Source organism: Hippoglossus stenolepis, chromosome 20 (assembly GCF_022539355.2).
Source record: "Hippoglossus stenolepis isolate QCI-W04-F060 chromosome 20, HSTE1.2, whole genome shotgun sequence".
NCBI classification, from domain to species: Eukaryota; Metazoa; Chordata; class Actinopteri; order Pleuronectiformes; family Pleuronectidae; genus Hippoglossus; species Hippoglossus stenolepis.
In genome coordinates this window covers 16,488,235-16,511,169 of record NC_061502.1, presented here as the reverse complement: position 1 = coordinate 16,511,169, position 22,935 = coordinate 16,488,235, and the positions used below count along the sequence as shown (strand labels likewise).

The following is a 22,935-nucleotide window of genomic DNA, read 5'->3' as shown; positions in this document are numbered from 1 at the left end:
TTAGACTATGAAATCACTGTAAACTATTTTTCAGCCGGGGGGGCCACAGAGCCAGTCGACAACGCCTCGAGACAGTGTCATCCATCTAATATTCCAGAGAATTGGGCTTTTAAATGTTGTTATTAGGGCTCTTATGAGTTATTGTTAGCACTATCTAATATTTCTTAATTTCTTACAGTAACTTCCTTTTTTTTGTAAGCGAGACATTTTTTCAGAAAAAGCCCATTTTCAACTGGAACTGGCTGCAAAATGGATGAAGGCCATGGCAGAGGAACGCTTTGATTAGAACAACTAAAAAGTAAATTATATATCAATATATCCATAAATAAATTTGTTCATCTTTAAAGCACTCGTTTTAAAAAACTAGGGTTTTATAAAGTTATTCACAGTTTTTATTCAGTATTCTCAGGAGGTGCTTAAAAGAACGTTTCTACACGAAGAGAAACTGGAATGAACATGAGCTTGAGCTGTTCAAATTCATGTGCAGAAACAGGCCCACTTACTCCTCACCTGACACGTGGCTGATTCTAGATCATTCAACGACCCTCAGATCTCCAATCGTGTGTTTACTGTAATTGACGTTTCTCTGAAGGTCGGGTATTTAAGACGGTCGAGAGAAGATAATGCTGCACTCGTTGGCACTTGAGGATCTGAACATCAGCCACATTCTCTCTCACATTCTCATGCCACCTCATTCTGGTGTGAAGCATAATCATTCTCATTTATTCCATGGCTAAGCAAGACACTTGTTTTTAAAGATTGCTTGAACAACATTGTAACCTGTTCAAGAGATGACAGACTCTGTGTCTGCATAGAGTAAAGGGACATCTAACAACAGCACTTCCCTGCCTCTCGTGGTAAATGTCAGGTTTTTACCCTGGCTTCCTCGTCTCGTTTTACAGAATGCGTATGGGAATGGTTAGAATGACATAGACAGATATGACATGGGCCCACTGGTGTACTTTCTGCTCCATAGTTCTAGACTGGCGCTTCTGTGACCACCCGTGTGGGCACCTGAGTCCGGCTGCTTATGGGGCTTTTTTTTTATGATCTCCCAGGGGAAGTCCTCGATTGGAAGTGGGCTGGCAGGGCTGCCCGACCCCTCTGGCGTGCTTTCAGGGGTTCCCTCTATGATCTCAATCCGGGGTGGGTCCATGAAATCCATTATGCTGAACGGCGCAGGCTCTGGCTGGCACATCACCGACTTGTCCTGTTTATTATGTCGAATGGACCAACTGGAGCCTGCTTGAATTCCTATGGACACTCTGTCGTCTGTCTGTGTGGTGCTGTCGCTGCACGGCTCCCGGCACAAGGTCCACATATTGTAGCACTGAGTAAAGTTGAAGAAGTTGCTGTTGAAAGTTTTCAGTTCCCCACAGACGTCTCTACGCAGCTCTGCCAGCTCATAGCGCATTGCTGAGATTTCATCCTTCCACTGCAGGTTGAAGGCAGCGACCATGTTCGCAGACTCCTTAAAGGCCTGAAGGGCCTGAGGGACCGGTGTCTCAGAGGTGGATATCGGCGAGGCAGAGGGGATCCTGTATGAAGGCGGGGACGCCGGTGGGACGGAGATGGCTGTTATGGTGGAGCTAGTACTGTGCTGGCTGCGAGCAACAGCAGTCTCTCTCTCCAGCCTTTCCAGCTCCGCATAGGCAGAGGAGCTAGCACCGTCATCATCGTCTATCATGTCTTCATTTAGTAAAGAGGTCCCATCCACAATATCATATCCCTCTGGAAGAAAAATTTGAATATGCAAACAGAAGGACATTCAACGTGAAAGGAACAGCTGGAGTGTGATTTGATTTGGATTCTCAATCAGAAAGTCAACACATATCTATGGAAAACATACAGTATGTGAGTGGCATCATTTCCTGTTTGGGTCTAACCCACCACGGACTGGTGTGCAGTCCAAATGTGACTAATATGTAAAGAGTATTGTTGGTGGAATTGATAGCATGTGTTTTAAAGTTTCTAATCATGTGGTGTTCAAGTTTAACTATTAACAAAATGGCTTCGAGGGTCAGCTACTATCCTTCCTGAGTGAGTGGAGGAGTATACACCTGACTCTTGTCATGAAACTCACATACTGTAGACTTTTCACGATGTTTTTAACACTGCCTTCTCAGTCATCTCAAGGCTTCTTTCCATCTTTTCACTGCACAGCACAGCGAAGAGTGGAATTAAACACACGAAATGCATCAATCCTTATCAAATGATGAATCCCATTTTTTCCCCGAGAACCCTATTTCTCAAGACATATCAAAATGTTGACTGGAAAAAAATTTGTGCCATTTTGTGCAAAAGAAAAGATGTAAAGGGAGCAGAGGAATCACAACCCACTGGGCCAAGAAGCAGATATGAACCCTATTGAACATATCAGGTCCAAGGTGGCAGATTAGACCGTATGAAGAAAGTAACCTGGCGAGGGGAGGGCTCGCTCACCCCCCCCACTTCAGGGCTGCACCAGGAAGAGGCTGCAATCCCACAGTCAAACACAGCTGACAGACTCGATGCAAAACGGTTAGACTTTGCCACATGTGGCCTTTTTTTTTTTTTTAAAGATGTCAAATTTTCATGGAAAGAAAGAATAAAGTTTACACATGTACAGCAGACAGATGCTGCTCTCACACATGATTGGAGACAGTGGCAATGCGATAACATTCAGAGCTATTTTATGGTTTGGGATATGAAGACATTGTGACGGCTGCACACTAGAGGATTTGAACTGATTTTAAAGACCACAGACATAACGACTGATCACCTATGTTTAATCTTTTAATCGAGAGAACGCACAAACTTGACGATCGAGTCGAAACGAAGGGCGACAAACACGTTTGCAGAAACTTTGCGTTATCGAATTAGAATAAAAACAAACAGGGAGGCAGACTGCAGCTTGTTGCATTTGTTTGTGTAATGTTTTGCACAAACACGACAGGACACATTAAACAAGTACTTAAACTGTTCCACAAGTTTGTCCTCAAAACAAACAGAAGTCTTGTAGGCAGCCGTGTTCTCGCCCTAATTGGCTATTGCATGTTTTTGCCCAATCGCTGTTCCTTTCTTACTAATTGAGTCTCGCTGATGTCAAACCATAGTCCGGCCGATTATCCTCTAGTGTGCAGCAGGCACAAGTTTGAGAAGTACACCTCTCATACATATACACTTATAATGTGGTCTAAGAACACTTAAATAGAGACATGTTAAACAACTCACAAAAGCCAGTATCACATTCATCAATGTCATCAATATTAAGATGCGAAGGTTTTTCAGATCAAAATCAGTGTCTGAGGTTTTGTGAGTTGTTTGAAACCGTGTTTGCTACGAGGAAACATAACGGGATATTTTCTACCAGCTCTATTTTATAAACTCTAAGTGGCTATAGTTTTTTTACTGAGAAGGCAGTGCAAAAACACACATATACATAGATATATGTATGCGTGTCAACATTAAAATACCTGCAACAATCATCACTGATGCCTCCAGTTGTTCTTTCCCCCTGGTTATCCTTCAAGAGATGGATGGTCAAATGGAGAGGGGTTTGCTGCTCGGGATCCCTGCCCCACTCAAGGGCCCACTAGCCTCACACGGGGTTTGGTTCATAAGGCTTAGAATTCAATTATAAACTAGTATTAAATACTACCTTAACAAACGTGATTCCAGGAATCAATACTTTATCAATTTTAAGGCAACTATTCCCTCAGAGGAGTGCAAACCAAATGAGAAATATTATTTACAGTATGTCTTAAACTAGGAGGTGACGGTGCTGCATGTAAACGAATCACCATCCACTGAACCCTTCCTCTGTTTTACTTTAACCTTATCTGACATGTTGTAGATAAAGCATCCTGCCAATCTTTGAAATACAACTTCACAACACACTCTACAGTCGTTTGGCCCTTTTAGAGCTGACAGATTTGGAGCAGAGACCTAAATGAATAGAGTTCAGCAAATAAGACGGTGGGATTGGAGAACACTTCTTTATCCTTCTGTCACAGCGAAGAAATCGCAGATGGAAAAACCCAATTGAAGATGAGAGGAATTCCCGAAAAAACAAAAAGTCCAGATTGAACAAGAAAACAAAGCCCACAGAATGAGTTAAAAGTGCAAATGTCTCCAATATTCAATTGACAGAAAAGTGTACAAAAACAATTCAAAATCCAGGTCATAGTATATAAAAATGCACGTAATTAAAGAAAAAAGTTTCAATAGGGTTCATAGCTTTACTCTTGCAGGCAAACACCAAATGCACTTAGTGAGGGAGTTACTGCAGAGACTGCTTGCACAAAGAACCTGAGACGTGTCATTTTAGGGATTTTATTGCACGTACTGTGTTGCACAAAACCTTGAAGTCCTTGCATGTCGCATTAAAAAAGTACCAGGTAGTTTAAATTGAGTCGTACACAAAACTCTCTGGTTTCAGAAAAAACATCTGTGAGTTCATGTGTAATTATTACTAACGAAATATCCCAAACAAAATTAACTTCTATTTGAAACTTGCCGTTGAAGACCACAATGATTAGGAGAAAATAAGTTTTGTGATCATGTTTGAATGACGTTTGAATTGTTCCGGAAACCGCTGCTCACAAGGTTGAGTTTCATGCAACACAACACAACACTGCAAATAAATGAAGGCCAGCTCAAGTTGTGGGAGTAAACCATCAGTGGGCAGATCCTTTGTGCAACCAGTGTGTGTATGTGCACGTGTTCTAGTCTTTGGAGATTGTCAACTTACCTTAAATTGGTTTTTTTTTTATTTAACGAGGTCAATTGCGAGGTGGGTTGCAAAGCATATGCTTGTGTGTTGGTGGAACAGAGCAGGGGGGAGGACAGGCAGAAGGCTTGTCCAGTGTGTCCTCGCAACACAAATATGTCTAAAAACCTGCCGCTCCCCTACCCCCGGCCCGTTTTTGGATTTCACCCCTTCCTAAGACGCTTTCGCACAACACATATATAACACCACAGTTTAACATGCTCAGGGTAGGGCCTGTTCCTCTTAGGCATGCCATGTGTCGTGGCTGTGTTGTGACATTGTGTGCTGTGAGCGTGTGCTGCCATCTGAGTGTTTAGAATGCAACCCCTCCCGCCCGTAGCCCAGTCTGCAGCTTGGCAACACCACAAGTTACCGACCAGAAGCTTGGCTAATGGTGCATGAATCGTGCAAAGTAACATACAAGCAAATCCATCTGAACAATCAGGGGGAGGGAGGGGGGGGTATGCAGAGGCAAAAACAAACACACGCACACCAGAGTTTCCAAAGAAAATGAACTGGGATCATTCAGCCCGGCATCTCTGAAGCTCAAGGGTTCCCCACTGTACATATGTAGGTATGTCAGGTCTGTGCGCATGTATAGGATGTATGAGGATATGTGGTCTAAGCCCTCTCTCAATTAGGGGGGGGATTTTTTTTTACCTGTTGTGGATCTGAGAGTTGAAGTGACAGTGGAGGATGTCATTGAAGGCAAGCAGTCGTCATCTTGGGAATAACCAGCCTGAATTGCACGGAGGTAACTGTGGCTTCGAGTGCGGAACGAACCAGGCAGGTCCAAGGCCTCCATGGCCTGGGATTCTACTTCACTAAAAACGGACTCGCAAACTGACTCAAACTGGCCATTGACCTCAGTCTCACTCACCTGAGAGACAAAAACAGGAATAGCAGTCCTTAATTTTTCCTCTTCCTTTCTCTTTCTCACTTTGATTCTTCCCCTTTGCACAGCAAATATGAAGGAGTGTTAGCATTAGGAAATGCCACTGTCACTTCCGACCTTAAACTGAATAAATGTCAAGATCAAATTAGAGAAAGGGCAGATGACAACATAAAAACAATCAGAAAAAAGTATTTAGTTTGTGTTTCAAAAGCATTTCATTTAACAAACTAGCAAAAACAGTTTCAGTTGTGTATTTTTTTAACTTTAGCAAGTAACAATATTGTAAATTCTAGCTGATACAAGATGAAAACATTTGTTGTTTGTGTATTATTCAAAAAGAACAATCTACTCTATGTAGTCTATGTAACAGTTAGTGAAAAATTAACAGGCGATTGCTTTAACACCCTGTCACAGTTACACAGTTATATAAACATCATCTTTTTCTTATTACTTCAGTGTTTAACTTTCTAAATTCTGTTGCAGAGAAGGGACGAGTCTCAATATTACTCAAGAACCTTTTCTATTATTACCATCGTTAAACATCAGAGTTATTAATGATACAATTAGTGTTAGCGTCGCTTCTGTTACTCATCCATACAGAGACTCATGTGCTGGTTGTGTCACAGATCTTCTTACTGTCGCAGCCACGTCTTTTGCCACCAGGGCGATCGATAACAGACCCGCGCAATTGATCCAACTGTATAGTTTCTTAGCAGGGTTTGGAAAAGGGGAGGGGGTGGGGGAGATACCTAAAATGGTTGATGTGTGATGTGAGGTTAGACAATAATAAGTCTCTACTTTGAAACATTAGTTGTTGTCCGAGAAGATAAAGATAAAGATAAGCCACCTAGCCGGCACGTCACAACAACAAGACAGTGATAATTGGTTTCCAGCAATCCTCTGGGGCCGAATCAGGACACAGGCTCTCCAGATAAACATTTCCTTGTAGCCCTGAACACTAGAAATACAAACTGTGAACAACATTAGACTTTGTCTGGAGCTGATTCAGATGTGGGCTAAAGCAACAAATCTGTCCAAAACAGCACAAATCGGTTATTTCCTTTGACTTCAGCTGAGTTCAGGAAAGGGCTACGACTACTCAACAATCAGCTGTGGACCTGCAATATGGACGCCTGGGGATGTTTTACTGTTTTACTGGGATGCCCTCAACGCAAAGCTTCTGTCCACTAAACAAGGAAACGTTTGCTCTCCGTCTCGTCGCGTGTCGCGGTGCCATGCGTGTGTTTGGGACTCACCTGGCTGACGCAGCTAGCCTGACTGAGGGTGCTGACTGCGCGCATGTAGCTCTGGTTGCGAGATCGGAAGGGCGGGGGATGGAAGGAGGTGGCAGGGTCCAGCGTGACACTAGGGTGGGGCCGCATTTCTCTTGTGGTTTGCAAGTGGTAGCCCTGGCTGAACAAGAGCAAGGGGGAAGAGGGTTGCACAATTAATAAGCCAAATATAAAACTGTATTCAAAAAAATGTAGTGGTTAGAACATATTGTTGTGTATGGTGTGTCTTCTTTTTTGTAGAATTCATGATTGGGTTTTTTCCAAAGTGATTCTGAGCATTTGAATGACTCATCTCCTCGTGGTATTATCCGAACCACTGGGATCAACACTGCACTATTTTTAATGACTACAGTTGTTACAGCTTCTAGTCTCGCTCCGAGTTTCCTCTGAGAAAACAGCAACTCTCATCCCAGAACTACATCAGTGCGCGTGTGAGAAACAATGAGAAGCTCGCAGCTGCAATAATAAGACATTATCACAGTCTTTGCCAGAGGCTAAAAAAAACAAGGGGGTTGAATTGTTTGTGGACAAAAAAGCAGAAGTGATCAGACCCCCGCTGAGACCACGGGAACCAAAATAGCACCGAGCGCTGAGTGGCAGAGGGGATGACGGCTGCATGACACCTCCCCAGGTTCACAGAATTTGGTTTTAGCTGAAAGCCACACTGCCTGGAAATAAACCAGCACCAGGGAGCAGGTTTCATAAGGGGACGATTAAGAAATGATTAGGTAAAGATGGAGAACTCCATGACTTCCAATTTGCTTTTGAAGGATCCTTTGAATCTACAATTTGCTGGCCACCTACTTCTTTTTTTATATTACTTCACCTTGACCACTGCTGAGACCTTTTGCAGCAAATGAACTGTATATTTAAACGTATTATTAGTAATCGGAGTAAATATACAATTAATTAAAAGTTGCAGCACTTCCACCATAATTAATTCCCCTTCAGACCGAGCCCATTTAAACCTGCTCTCTGAGTCTTAAATTGTATAAATGTGACAGTTTTGCCACAGACTTGTCAACAACACTGTGATGGAAACGAAGCACATCGCCCGTGTAAGACGTTGAGCAAATATTGAACCAGCAGACAGAAAAAAAAAAGGTCACAAACAAAAACCCCATTTCGTGCTGAAACGCTCAGCAGAGCATCGCTTTGACTGATCTCATGAAACGGTCACGGATCAAACAGTTAGCCAACAGTGCTCAGGAGCAGGTTAGTAATGTTGGTATTGAGAAAAACGAGTGGGAGCAGCCTGACGCAAAATATCCAGGTATTTGTAAAAATACATTCCTCCATTTAGTTGCAGAGCAGTTTCATTTGGAGTCACCAAAGAATGTTGAACCTATTCAAAATCTCTCATGGACGGCAGCTGAGTTCAAAATCTGTATTTCTGTGACAGCACGTAGACAAAGCAGTGAGTCAGTGTTAAATGGAAACAATAAGGCTGAGGCTCTGAATTGATTTATTACTATTTATTGAAAGCAAGGTTTTAGAATTTGTAAAAAAAACACTTTGCATGTACCCCCCCCCCCCACACACACACACCTAAAACACTGAATAAATCTTTCCCAGAAACACTTACAGTAGCGTGTCGTCAGTTGATAAAGTGCAGTGAAGCTGTTGCAAATTTGCATTCCAGTCATTCCCCATAAGTTATTGCTTATTTCTTAAAATAACAGTGTGTAGTAGTTTGAGTCCAGTGCTGAATAAAGGTCTTTCTACTGTAAAGACTTTCATTGGTCACTGAAATTAAGCTGCTGATCAAAGTTATTGGCGTGGCCCTGGCGATGTGACTCACAGTACTGAAGCTTGAGAAAGCAAACCACTCAGCCAACAACATACCTGACATCCCTGCCATCATATTTGAGTGTGTGTGTGTGTGTGTGTGTGTGTGTGTGTGTTTGTGTGCCTCGGTAATTGTGCGAACCCTGAAGTGAACCCGTACTGACCCCGTTGTACAGTCTATGTCCCATTTACAAGTATTTTTGTCGGTTCCAGACACCAAAATCTACCTCCTGTCCTCAGCATGGAGAAGATGCACACCGCAATAAAAATTTAAGCATGTAGTAATTAACATTTTTATTGGTCCTAAACCCTCCATCAATTCCTGAGCTATTCCTATTAATAATAAAGATCGAGGTTGACTTCACACATAGATTTGGCGTGGACGTATCGAGCTCGGCAGCCGGGCCTACCTGTGGGAGTCAAAATGGGCTCTCTGCATGGCTGATTTGAGGACTAGAGCGTCAGGCCGCACGGCCTTCTGGGGGGAGGTCTTCGGGCTGGTGTCAGAGTCGCCACTTTCATCATCCACCTCTCCCATAGCTTTGACGTAGCTACTGCTGCGCATCCGCCGACACGGGATCTCCTCGTCTTTGTCGCCGGGGTATCCGCTCCACTCATCCTGGGGCACCTGTTGGGAGATAACACACTGCATTCAATACTACATACACAACCGTTACTGAACCTATTCCAAGGTCAAAGGTCCTGGATCATCGGTGATAACATTTAATCGACTTGAAGTCAAAATATTTAAATTATATTTGACCTTGTTTGTATTGTTTGCCTGCTTTCAGTTGCTTGAGTGTAGATACAAGAGGGTTTATTTCCACATGGAGACACTGATCCAAATGTTCATTGGTCAAGCTGCTGCAGTCTGATATATGGTTGTCAAGGATTTCGCATTTGTTTGATTTATTTGTGGCAGACAAACACAAGATCAACATTGACTGCCACGTAGAGTACTCATTTTAAATTATTTTTGTTTACTATGTCAAATGGGTAAAATCTTATTTTATCGTATAGCTGCACAGAACATTGATTTACTCCTACTCTACACCCCCCCACACACACACACACACACACAGCACACACACACACACACACACACACACACACACACGCACACACACACACAGACACACACAGACAAACACCTCGAAAATTGACCTATCTGTCATAGTCGGACCGGCCATCGAGAGCTCCGTGCACCATCAAAAAAATCCATAAAGTTTTAACCATTCATATCGTTCGGGGTATGCTTGAGTATACTGCATGCATGTATATTCTCATTGGCCAATCACAATATGTAATTCATCCTCACTGATCCGATTCAGTTCCAGAAAAGCTTTATTTCACCAAGTGTGTCTTTGTCTTGCACACGTGTCAAACACAGACTATTTACATATATACAATCAAGAGAAATAAGATATTTATATTAAGGGAAAGATAAAATAAGAATACAATGAATAGAATAAAGCTCAAAGCAAAGAGTGTTGAATGTGTGAATCTGTCCCAATGAGCAGAGTCTGAGAGAATCTATTATTTACGGGATGCAGATTTTTATATGGAGTTGAGCAAAGATGCATTTGGTGCATGAAAGTTTGGCCACAGGAAGAGAGCTGGGTGATATTTTGTTTTAAGTGCCACAGCTCTGGGGAAAACCTCTGTTGACATGTCTAGTCGTGCATAGATAACTGGGACACTTTCTCCTGCTGGAGCTCTGGTAATACGGTGTCCACGGCTAGTGCACAGGTCCCTGAGCTGTCTAAACGCTGTTCTGTGATGTGCATGGCCAAGTTCACAGCAGCATCGTCAGTAGGACACGTACTATTTGTCTTTTTGGGGACCAGTCATGAATAGGGCCATAATGTCCTTAGTGCATTTAAATACAAATGATTCCAGTTGTTTTTAGGGTTTATTTTCCTCACCTGGAAGTTGATAATCTCCTCGAGGCTTTTCTGAGCTGAAGTTGGGTCATCAGCAGCAATTTGGTTTTTCTGCCTCTTTGAGTGCTTTCTCTGAACCAAGTTAATTCTTCTTTCCAGACTTTACTTTGTGCCTTTGTCCAAATGTGTGACCACACTCCTGACACCTGCCTCGTTTTCTGTCTGAGTTCAGCTGAAAATTACGGTTTTACTGGACTTTCCAATGCCGTGTCACACACTTTATAAATATCAGGTTATAACGCTCTAAGATATTGCTTGTTTACTCGAGCCAGTATCTGTGGTGACTTGTTAAATGGTGATGGAGTACAGATGTAACAGGGCCGTTCTGCTCGAAGACAAAATATCAGGCTTGTACAGTGCACACAAGAGATAGTATTTGCAAGTACAATGGGGCCCAATTAGCCAAACGAGTTTGGGAAATGTATCAGACAAGTAGTGGGATAAGCTCTGGCTGGGTTTTCACTAAACAGAAAATTAAGCTGATTCACTTCCCTGGTTTCAAGCTCCCCCTCTTATTTCATTCATCTCAGAGCCCCGGTTTCTCAAATTAAACAAGCTCAGTGCTTAACCTCGCACCACCCGTGAGAATCAGATCCAGAGGTTTTCTCTAGTCAAAATAAATAAAGTTATTGTTCCAGAAAGTGTACGTTAAACTTATTTTTTGTCGTCCATCTTTATAAACACACCATGGGTGAAACACACAACAATTTTTTTTCTTAAAGTAGAAACAAAATTGAAATATTTACACAAGTTGATTTAAATGAATCACACTGTAATCATTTAAATCTGATGTTTTAGTATTTTAAACATTTTAGAAGCTGTTGCACTTTGCTCTTGTATTTCTACCCAGTGCAGAACATTAAGCATTTTATTAGAGCCAGAATTCTGTATTTGTAATGTGTTATATTTAGTTGGCATAGCAAAAAAAAATAAAATAAAAAAGCCAGAGATAAAACAACTATGAAACAGTTTAGGTGTCATGTCTGAAATACTGTGAACTATAAGATGTGTTTTCTTTTGTCCCTTGAGACTTGCACTTTGGGGTCACTTGCTAGTTATTCATTGCCCAATTAAATACTTCTGAGTATTCTCTGGCTCTCATGCAGAAGGAAGTCAGGCAGATCAAAACCTTTTTAAAGTGTAAAGAACACTTTTTTGTCAGCCGGGTTTTTCTCTGTAAACTCCCCTCCTGCTCTGAGAGAATCAGGCGTTAAGCTTCCGACAGCAGCAGCAGCAGCAGTTTGTCTGGAATAAACAGAAAAACAGGGTAACCACTGTTTATTAACCTGAAGCTGGTGGGAAGTGTGTGGGGGCCCGTGAGTGAAGGCTGTTTCCTGTGTGTAATCTTTTGACAAAGTGGGTGGTGATAACACAGAGCCCTGCATCCTGTGAGGAAATCGGTCGTGTACAAAGGATTAAATATATACAGAGAGAGAAACTGATATTGCTCTGGGTTATAAGCGGAACCGTGCATATGGAGTATAAGTGTGGTTTCATTTTCACGGGTTGCTTCCTAATATTCAGATTTCTTTGGACAGATTTATTTCCCTGTGTCGGAGCGATTCAGAGATTTTCATGAAGAGAAAAACTCAGATTTTTCTACGCAAGTCATATAACTTTTGTTCCTGTTTGACCAAAAGCTGTGTGTTAGTACGTCTGCAGGATTTCAGCATTTCAACTACGATAAAACCAAAAAATATCCACAATCCACCCTTCCACTTATCAATGAGTCCATTTCAGTGGTTTGGGATTTAGGGTAAGATTTATCAGCACATTTTTAGACTAAACTCAAAGGCTACTTCACATCTGTAGGATCATCAAACCAGTTGAATGAGAACGGTTAGACGATGTTTGAGGGTAGCACTTAGGTGAGAGCATTTTTATAAAACTGTTAATTCAATTTTCCTGCACTTCTGGCAGTGATATATTTTTTTTACGCTTGCACAGCAAAGGTTGCCAGTCATATCACTGAGGCTCAGGCCTTTTTAAATCAGCACTCCGTTATGAATGGCACAGTGTCACAGCTAATACAAAAAAAACATATGAGCTCTTAAATTAGCTATGACTGAAATAAGGACTATTATTTCAGATGTATTGTAGCTTAAAATTTGGTTTGATCAAAACCTACAGAAATAATCCACAAAGTAAAGAGGGGTTGAAAAGTCACAGTCCACCGTGTAATCAATGACTGTTCTTAGTGTAACAGCATCAGGGTGACGTGAACATGAGCGAGTAATTGTACACACATTGCTCACGTACAAATACCAGTAGGATTTAATTCGATTTTCACGTGATAGAAATCAGGGCAGAGTACTTCCAGCAAGTACCCTCGATCTTTCTGGTCGTCATATTGGACACGCTGCAGGTTTAAGCTCACCTGTTTTTTTTAACTGTGATTAAACTGACTAATATTGACAAGTCCGGTTATTCACAGGCTCCCAAACACGCAGTGCTTTCCTTCTCCTGAAGAGGAACGATTTTCAGTGGCAATGTGTCACACGCTACACGGTCTGGCAGCGTATTGATCAGGTGTATAGTAAGTACAACACCGTGTCAGTGTGCGGCTCAGCAGTAGCAGTGGTCCCAGCGGACTGGGGGCAGCCTTAGCTCTTGAAACAGCAGCCTCGGGCGCAGGGCTGTCCGTAATGCTCTGCCAGTTACTCACTTTATCCAATCATATACTGTAGCTCGGCTGCTTTCTGCCACAATCGCTGAACGGCTTTTACAGATACCGGCTTTAGAGTGGCTGATATATACCTCCTTTTCTGCCTTAAGGTAAAGTAACGCTTTCTCTACCACAAACAAATCACTTTCCTTATCCTCTCCATTGCCGCAGCACCTCTTGGTTTCAGCTAGAGATGTTCCAATACCTTTTCATCTTCACAATATCGAATCCGATACCGATAAGTATCTGTGATTCCCTGTTTTAACTTGGTAAAAATAATATACTTAGAGATAAGCAGATTCACATACTCGCTGATGTCCGACTCTGTATTTTTTTGAAGTATCGGAGTCTCTTCCGATGCTGTAATTGGAACATTCTTAGTTTTAGCTCTTGTCTCTTTAAGGCCCCCTCTTGAAAAAGCCCAGTCTGCTCTGATTGGCCCGCTGGCCCACTCTCTGTTGTGATTGGTCAACCACTTCCACTATATATAAAAAATGTGTATCTCTGCCCTCGCTTTATCTTTGTTAGTGGGCCAATCAAACTAGCTGCTAGGTGAGCATGATGAAAATGTGGGTCATTGTGATGTCACAATGGTGCAGACGACTGACAGGGCCTCTCAGGAGCGTCAGTGTTTTCTGGGGGGGGGGCACTTACTTGACTTTGTGCTTTTTAACTTTGCTGACCTTTTACATACACACACACACAAACATGTAACACACTCGAGGAAAGAACAAGTATCATATGTCTCCTTTAACGCCCATTATCCTCTTCGACCTGACAGCCCACTTCAGCAGGGACCTGACAGCCTGAGGCACCTACAAGAAAACAGTGAGCATGTAGAGGAAGATTTACAGCCACTGCTTTCCCCCGTCATTAATTGAATGCGTTCTACGAGCAAGTTCTCCCCAAATGTTTTTGTAGTGGATTTGAAAAGGTTTTTCTGAAGCGTTCGGACCATATGCTTCTCTCCTTTGAATCTAAAAACCAATGAACTTTTGTGCAGGATACACTTTTTCATCATGCAACAGCAAAGAAGGAAAATAAATGATCCTCTTTCCAAACGTTGTGGTATGTAGCTTCCTCTATGAGTCATCTGCTTAAAAAAAAGAAAGATAAGGGAGTAGTTTCCAACGCTGCCCTACTTGGGAAGGTAACATGGAAATTAGCTGGCTCGCTTATATCCCACAAAGTTGAATCAGTAAAACTATCATGCATGTTAATCTTCCAGTTTATTTTCTTCCACATCAGCAGAATAACAATTATCTGGAAACAAGTTAATCAGGTTTAAGTACAGCAATAAAGTTTAAGAAGCATTTTCCTCCTAACGCACGAGCGTGGGATCGTCTGGGGGCTGTGGTTTAACAAGGCAGCCATCACTCACGGAGGCGTCGCGCTAGCTCATTAGCATTACCTCATTTCTGCGCTCATTTGATGCGACACCTGAAAGAGCATGTTCAGCTGTGCCTCTGAGGCAGCCAGACAGACGAGCCGCTTTCCACCATCATTAGTTACGAACAAACACTGCGAACGCCGTGCACAAAAATAACCCCGGGACAAAGCATCCCCGCGCTGCAGATTGCAGACGGTGATTTTGTGTGAGAGCGCGGTAGCAGACGTTCAAGCACAGAAATTGCTGACCTGTAAAAACCGGTAGGACAATTTGTAGTGAATTAGTCGTGTAATTTCTCCCCCCCCCCCACACTTCCGCACAGTTGTTAAACGTTGAAGTGGTTGAATGTGTGACACTGAATGTACTGAAATCTGAAGCAGGAGTTTTAAAAACTGATATTCTCTACAATCTTAAACACACCAACACTTCAAGATTAGAAAATAATGGCACATCACACACTACAGGATATTAATATTATTACTTAATATCAGGGGGGTGGCTGAATCAGGATTATACCGACCCAAAGTTCCTGTACTGTGACCCCAGTTTAAGTCTCCTACTATGTACAGTAACCAGAATAAACAGGTGTGTACAAATCAGCAGGATGTTAAGCCCCGTTTGACAGGAGTGCAGACTATAACCCAAATATGTCTCCATAATTTTATACGGAGCGTGTACTTCTACGTACAGTAAATTCTCTGTTGGTAGATTTGGGCGTAGAGTACCACACTGTGAGTGCAGCGCGCCCTGAGAGACATAATTTGTTGTAATGGTCGCTGTATATCATCGGGAGGACACAAGCTCAATCTTTAGGGTCATTACAGTGGATGGAGACATCACGGGGGAGACAAAGTTCCTCCCAAGATAATCTTTTCAAATTCCCTGCTATCGCCTGAGAGATTTTTTTTTATTATTACACTTAAGGCAAAGCACCACACTGGCTCCATTTCAAACAAGGACAGGCGCAGAGATATGATTGATTGAAGCTATGTGGTTTATGGAATATTGGAGAAACAGTTTGGCTTCACTCCACAGTCAAGACTGTAGCTCACCTTCACAACATGCTTCAGGATCTTGGGACTACGCCAAACAATTAGTTATTTAGACTTTATTTACTCAGCTAAATCCTGTTAAACCCATGTATTCCTCTTACACAGGGGACCTGGCCAAGCTAGTGATGGATGACATATTACCTGTATAAAATTCAGTTAAAGAAACATTGATTCACAGCAGATATGCAGATTTCAATTTACTCAGTCGTAGATATAATGTAAATGATCAGTTATCAGAAACAATAGTTCAGTTAGTAATTTGTAAAATCTCTATGCAATAATATATTATTGGAAATGCACAATATGCCTGAATTGACATTGATTTCTCATTCTGAGTTTACAACTGAAGCTTTTCAGCTGCTTTATTCCAGCATTTCTTATCCTTCATTCGAATTCCTCTACTACTGCAGCCCCCAAAACACATGAACGTGCACTGCCTGACAACTGGTAGAAGACGACTTTTCCATGACTTGCTCGCCAACTTCCAACCACCGTCTCTCTGCCTCGGCGGTGTATGTCTCCCAGCGTGACTCCAGTCATGTGCAGTGAGAGCAGGAGCAAGGTGCGAGCAGACAGGCAGGTTGGTAAAGGACCAAATAATAACATTTTGATATGACTGGTTGTGTTTACTACGATCCAGCGAGGGGCCACAGACACCTGCAACAACTTTATTTACTGATGGTTGATCAGGTCGTGAAAAGGATATAAACTTATCAACCCTACTGTTAAGATTTACCTTATCATGTTTAGCAGTCACTAAACTACACTCCCTCTAGACTTGACACTTGCTAGAACAAGGTCAAGTCAACAGCTTGTCCAAGACAGACCTGTCCTCGTCACCAGTGAACACAGACCTGACACATCAAGCAGAGAAAATCCGATAACCACACTGAGCGTTGACCGCAGTGTCCGTGTACAGATCTCCCTTCGCTTATTCCACTGAATGAAGCCCTCAGTGAGGACAGGCTGACTGTGTTCATGTGGCAGCTGTAGGGCAGGCGGAGGCTTGTCGAATGTCAGCGAAAGAGTTTCCGTATTGACAGAGTCTGTCTGTCCCCACGGCTTACAAACAACCACAGTGTGTGTGTGTGTAGCTGTGTGTAGCTGTGTGTAGCGGTGCACTCCACATAGCATCAAAGTGCGTGCACTGGGCAAAGACTCAGCCTCTTGTCCCTCTCCAAGCATGGACGGGAATGCATCCAGAGCCCAAGACAACTATTTATGGGTTTGAGTAAGTGTGGCACCATTTAAATCCACTGTCATTACTAAACAAATAAAAAAACAGGGCAGAGACTAAGAATTGATGACGTTGCACGCATAAAACTTAGAGCACAATCTAAACAGGGCATAGCGGGGGGGATGCAGTGTTAGTAGAAGGCATTCATCTTCTTCAGGCAGGCAGTTGGGGCAACTTTAATAATGACCAATTCCTGCATCTCTTCCATTCCCATTACAAGCAGGAGACCTTTTCAAAATAAGCTGAGACAGTTCTCCTTAGAAGAAAAGTGTTATGTATGTTAGTAAGGGCTCATGATACCTCTTTTTAAATCTATTCACAGTTCACCAGTCACTAAAATCCCTGCCTCCATGGGGACGACAGCCAGTGGCAGGAGGCATTAAGTCGTCGGGTTGTCCGCCAGACTCAAGGATGAGCATATCGCATTTTGGTGGTCAAAGGTCAAAGATCAAGGTCACAACGACCTCACGAAACCCTTTTTTTTGCCTCTTAAACGTATTATCCTAAAAATGCCTTGAGAGAATCCTTTCACTTTCACATTGCTGCCGACTGAAGCTTAGAATATCCATGGGGTCATTCTCACTGAAGCCTTTACACCACCATGTTATTCAGGTGTTCGGGACAGCCCTACAATATTTACATTATTCTAATGCTGAACCATGTGAGTCTCTTTGGAAAGCCATGCTAATTATTTAAAATTACAAAACACTCGTCTTATACCATGTTTCTAAAAGTGTTACTAGTGGCTATATTAGTCCCTGAACGTTATGGCAGAGGCCTAGAAACTGTATAAAATGATTTAATTATGTTTTAGTGCCTGCAGCAGTTCTGACTCATCAGTAAACATTTTTTGCCCAAAACCAATCTGTTTTTCTACATTGCATTCGAGCTGCAGGTAACCCTTTATCCTCAGTGTCTTCCACCCTGACATCAATTCACTCAATTGATCTCTGCACCTTAATAGACAATGGCCCCCTGAGGTGACTACACAAAAGGTAATCCTGGATAAATACATTGGCTTCTCACACTCACGGACACTCACGTAATTGCCCTCAAGAGAGTAACAGAAAGAAAAGTGCAATTCAAAAGGCTTCCCCCAGCAGGATATCCAATCAATACATCGATCACTCCATCTTATTCAGAATGACCCTCCAGGGGGAGGGAGGGAATATTGATCTCAATTATTGTTTGTCATATTTTCAGATAGGTGATGCTCAGGATTTCTGCCCTTTTCAATCCAGCACAAAAAAATCAGCCTTGAAATACTGTTCCACACTTTCTTAAGAATTATTCAGCAGAGGTAAGGGTCTTCGTACAGGGAGACGCTTTGAAGGAGGCGACATGTTTTTAATCTTTAAAGAAAACAGCAGCTCCATTCATATATGTTAAATTTGCATTGACAGTTAAAAAAAAAAATTAAACTTTAAATAAACACTTTAATTCACTGATGTCCCTAATAATAGCAAATACGATTGACAGATTGATTAAAAACAAACTATGTATTACATAAAGTAAACGACCACCCACCTGCAGGTAGTGACATGTCCGTGAAGGCTTGAGGTCCAGATGCATTATGGGTTTCTCTAGATTGAGCGATGACTTCCTGTAGGCCTCCTTAGCCTGGCTGACTGTCAGTGTCGACCAGGAGCTCCTCTTCATGAATTTCCCCTCAGGCGCCATGGCCATGCTCTCACAGGCCGAGCACTTGACATCATTGTTACTCTTAGAGGTCTTTAGAGACAGGTCTCCAAAGTGGTGGCTGTGCATGGAATCCGGGTAGCAGTGGCTGACATGTTCCCCGTGGTGCCGCGACATGACACTGGGCGTGCGGTAGGTGCTGTCACTATCCAGATTGTCGTCGGAGCTCCACCAGCCACCAGAGCGGTGCTTGCGTTCTTTGCTCTTGCTCCTCTTGCTACCGTGTTTGGTGGAGTGGTGGCCGTGATGGTGATAACCTCCCGCTCCTCCTCCACCTCCTACAATATCACCTTTTGTGCCGTTCATCTTGGACGAGCCCTCCAGGGAGTGAGACTTTGTGAAGAGCTTCTGGACAGAATGAACAAGGTGTCGGATGCGGCCAGGACTCTCACTGCGTTGCTCGGTGGTGGTGGAGGTGCGCTGGTACTGTAATGTGTGGAAGCCGTCACGGTGTAGTGGCATTTGTTTTTCAAACTGGTCTAGAAGGTTAGCAGGAAGGCGGTTGCTCTTGTTGCCGGCGTGGTGGGCGGAGGCAGCCGCCGCGGCTGCAGCGGCAGCGACAGCTGGGGATGTGGCAGAGGCTGTGATGGCAGCGCAGTCGTCCCGTGTGGCTGAGTCGTAATATTGTGAGCTGTAGTGCATTCTGGGGAAGGTGCTGCTGGAGATGTGGTCAGACACAGCAGCTGGAGGCATCATGACCGGCGCCATGATCATGCAGTCAGAGTGGATGGAGCTGCGCGGTGAGTAGCGGTGGTGGAAGTCCATGGGGCAGCTCTCTGTGGGGCTGAGCAGGTAGGACGAGTGGCGGGCGTCAGCGCCATGGTGAGCATGGAGGTCATGGATGTGGGGGTCGTAGTCCAAGCCATGGGGTAAAGGGATCTGGTGCTGGGAACGGCTGCCCGATAAGCCCTTCATGTTCCTGGCCGGAGGGAGGCGTCTGCCTTCATTGAACTTTTGAGACGGGGACCAAGGCGAAAACTTCTGGTCTGTTACAGAGAAAGGGAAAGACAGAAGAAAATAAAGACATAAGAAAAGATGCATTAAGTCAGACAGATATTGGCTCCGAACAACCATGAAGAGTAATTCTGTTCATAGCCCAAAGGCCCGTAATTTAAAATTGCTCTTGTGGTTCTCCTTAAAAGTAACAACATGATAGATAAATACTCGAGTGGGATTCTCTTTGCATTCCTCCATTCATTCCTTTCTCACGAAAATCACTTAATCTCGATGATACTAACTGATGATAGTTTTTGTGTGTGTTCAAGTTAGTGTATATTAATATTATCATCCTTCTATCTACAGCACAGTATAGTGAAGTGTACAGAACAACAAGGGACCTGTAATGTGAGTGAATAGTCAGGAGTCAGTTGATAATTGGCCAACACACCAAGTTGTTATACTCAATATTTTTATTATAGTAGGAAGTCACAGATGTACACAGCTCTGACATATCGTTAAAATCAGTTTCCAAATTTAAAGTTGCGGTTGGCTGATTTCTCAATAAATATTTCTCTTTGACGTCAGATCGAAATCATTTCTCTTCTACAACGAAGGGTTTGTATTTGGATTTCATGAGACACTATTTACCAAATCTCTTCTGAAAAGTCGTTCCACTTCAGCCCCCAAAGAAGCTCGGAGGTTTTTTTACTGATTATCTCCTTCAAGCAACGATGACTTGAATAGTCTGTCAGAGTAATATTTTTTCGCACACATCAGCCATTCATTGTTTTCCGTAAGTGTGGATGTCAGCATTTCACAAGGAGAAAAATACAGAAGGTGAAAATATTCGATAAGAGTCACTGATAAGACTGTTATTAAGGAAGTGAAACAGGAATTTGCAAAAATCTAAATGCTCCTACCGATACCTTTAATAATCATTACAAAACATTGTATCACCAGAAACCAGCTGTGTTGGACTACAATCATCAGACTATCTCTTTAAAAGCAGAGCTCCACTTTGCTTTAATTCCTCCGATACATTCCTTCATTGGAAGACCATGCTCCTGAACACATCGCACAGTAATCGCGCGAGTGATTCCCTCAACAAATTGACTCTGTGATGAAAGAGTTGTTATATAAAAGTTCTGTGTCAAGCCCTGCGGTGCACCAGTTGTTATTAGCCGTGTGCCTAATTATTCTACGCGGAGCTGCAGACATCACTGAGCGGGAATCACAAAGAGCGACACATTCTGCCCAACTGCAAAGAGATGAGACAGCACGTCGTGTGTGTGAGTGATTAACCTCGTAAAAAAACCTTTTGCACTGCCAATCTCTGCAAGGTGTTTAATGGAGAATGCTGCTCAGGCTCCAAATACTGTGCTGAAACAACAAAGGCTTGTATAGTTCATTGTCACTGCCGGTAATAACCCATCTGTACTTTTCTGAAAAAGGAATAAGATAAAACTTCACGAGAATTCAAGCTAAAATATCCAGTTTCTCTCTCAAGTTTCCGTTTTTAGATTCATTTAAGCTTTTGATTCTCAAATCGGAAAGTCTGGACCAAGGTTCATGTCTTGTTATGCATTTTCATTTAGGGAGCACACTAATTGTATATGACTTGCGTATGTCCTATCGCCATCACCTACGTGAGCTGCATATACATCTACTTGATATTGATTGGTTGGTAGATGTGTGTGCGTCTGACGTTGCCGTGTCGTCAGTTCGACAGGTAGCAGTCTTTCCATTTACACATAGAAAATCAATAAACCACTTCATTTAGTCAATTTCTTTACCACTGTAATACCATTAAAGTATCACTACCGCCTTCAGGAGAGGTAGTTGAAACCAGTTGGAATGTGAGTGTCCTCGTTGTTCAACCATTATGTTGTCGGAGGCAAAGACTGCAAGCAATGCGGCAGGCCTGGTAAACTATTTCAAAGTTTTATAGTTTAATGCCATCTTAACTTTCTGCAATCGATCTGAAACTATTCCCACTTTCACATTTTCACACTGCAAATAAACTGAACCATGTTTACATTATGTAAGAATTTACCTGAAAAGTAAAATTGACTTAGACACCAAGTGATTCCTTATCTAAATCCCAACGTGATTACTAATCCGATTAAGGCTAATCCATAATTTCCCAGTCCTGTTTATATTATACAATATTATTTTCCTTTTTCCTCCCTCTCTCTTCCTCTCACACACACACACACACACACACACACACACACCTTGATCATCATGTATGTCTTGCCCATCAAGACGCAAGACAACGTCGAAAACAGGCAGAACAACAAAATGCACCAAAATGAGCAGTGTTATTAAAAGAGTCTGGCAGCCGCGCTCAGCTCCGTGCACGACAATTACAGCCAACATTCGTATCAGTTTGTGATAAAAGCTTCGAGGTAAACAGAACGTCGGAGCGTCTATTTTCCCCCCCTCTAATTAATTTCTTGAAGTTCTCTTCGGCAGGAAACCCCGGCCTGGAATGGTGCACATCGTCTTACATAACGCGGAGGAACTGTGATCTCTCCTCGCACTATTTCAAAAAGAGCCAGAAATAAAATGCACAGTTGTCATGGCAACCGCTGCTGAAAAAAACCTAGGAACTGTAATGGGATTTTCAAGGTTGTTTGGGGTGGATCCTGATCTCACCAGCAGGGAAGAAGAGACACATACAGTATGTAATGTGTTACAGACACTTGAGCTTGACTTGCCATATGGTCTACTGTGTTTGATGCCCCGTTACCGATTGCACCACATTTTGTACACTTTAAATGAATGATGAATTTAAGCAGCAGCAGCAGCAGCTGGAGGACACACAATGAAACTCGACTTAAAACTGTGTCTTATTAAAATAAAAAATGAAAATAAAAATCTGAATTTAAATGTGTCTCACCCGGTGCCACAAAGTCCCTCCCTCGGAAATCAATACAGGTTGAGCAACAAAACACTTTTGAATCACTAACCTTTAAAATCCATCATCAGTGGGATGGTTTGTGCTGCAGGTTTTTTTTTACCAACAGACTTCTTACACCATCGCTGAGCAGATGTAATTATTGTTTTCATTTTACTAACGTCCTTGCCCTGCTTTTCAATTTTGTATTAACAACAGTAGAAGACATTAAAACACAGTATTATTCATTAGGAGGTGTAATAACCCTTATTGTGATTCTTCTTCACTTTTAGCCTTTCACGTGTTTGTGATTTATCTTAGCAGAGGTTGTACATCTGGGGTTAAAATACCGTGTGTGACTATGGGAAGCAGTTGATGTAGTGTTGT

At 42.6% G+C, this 22,935-nt stretch overlaps 1 protein-coding gene across 1 annotated transcript in view; it reads right to left on the bottom strand.

Moving 5' to 3' along the window:
* LOC118099881 (disks large-associated protein 2) overlaps positions 1-22,935 on the bottom strand; it is an 85,298-nt gene that overhangs the window by 25,286 nt on the left and 37,077 nt on the right. Inside the window, exons 2-5 of the mRNA XM_035144666.2 lie at positions 18,540-19,696; positions 9,136-9,353; positions 6,902-7,058; positions 5,411-5,630 (exon numbers count right to left, since the gene is read on the bottom strand). Of these exons, the coding sequence (XP_035000557.1) occupies positions 5,411-5,630; positions 6,902-7,058; positions 9,136-9,353; positions 18,540-19,625 (1,681 nt within the window). The 5' untranslated portion in view covers positions 19,626-19,696. The remainder of the gene's footprint in view (positions 1-5,410; positions 5,631-6,901; positions 7,059-9,135; positions 9,354-18,539; positions 19,697-22,935) is intronic.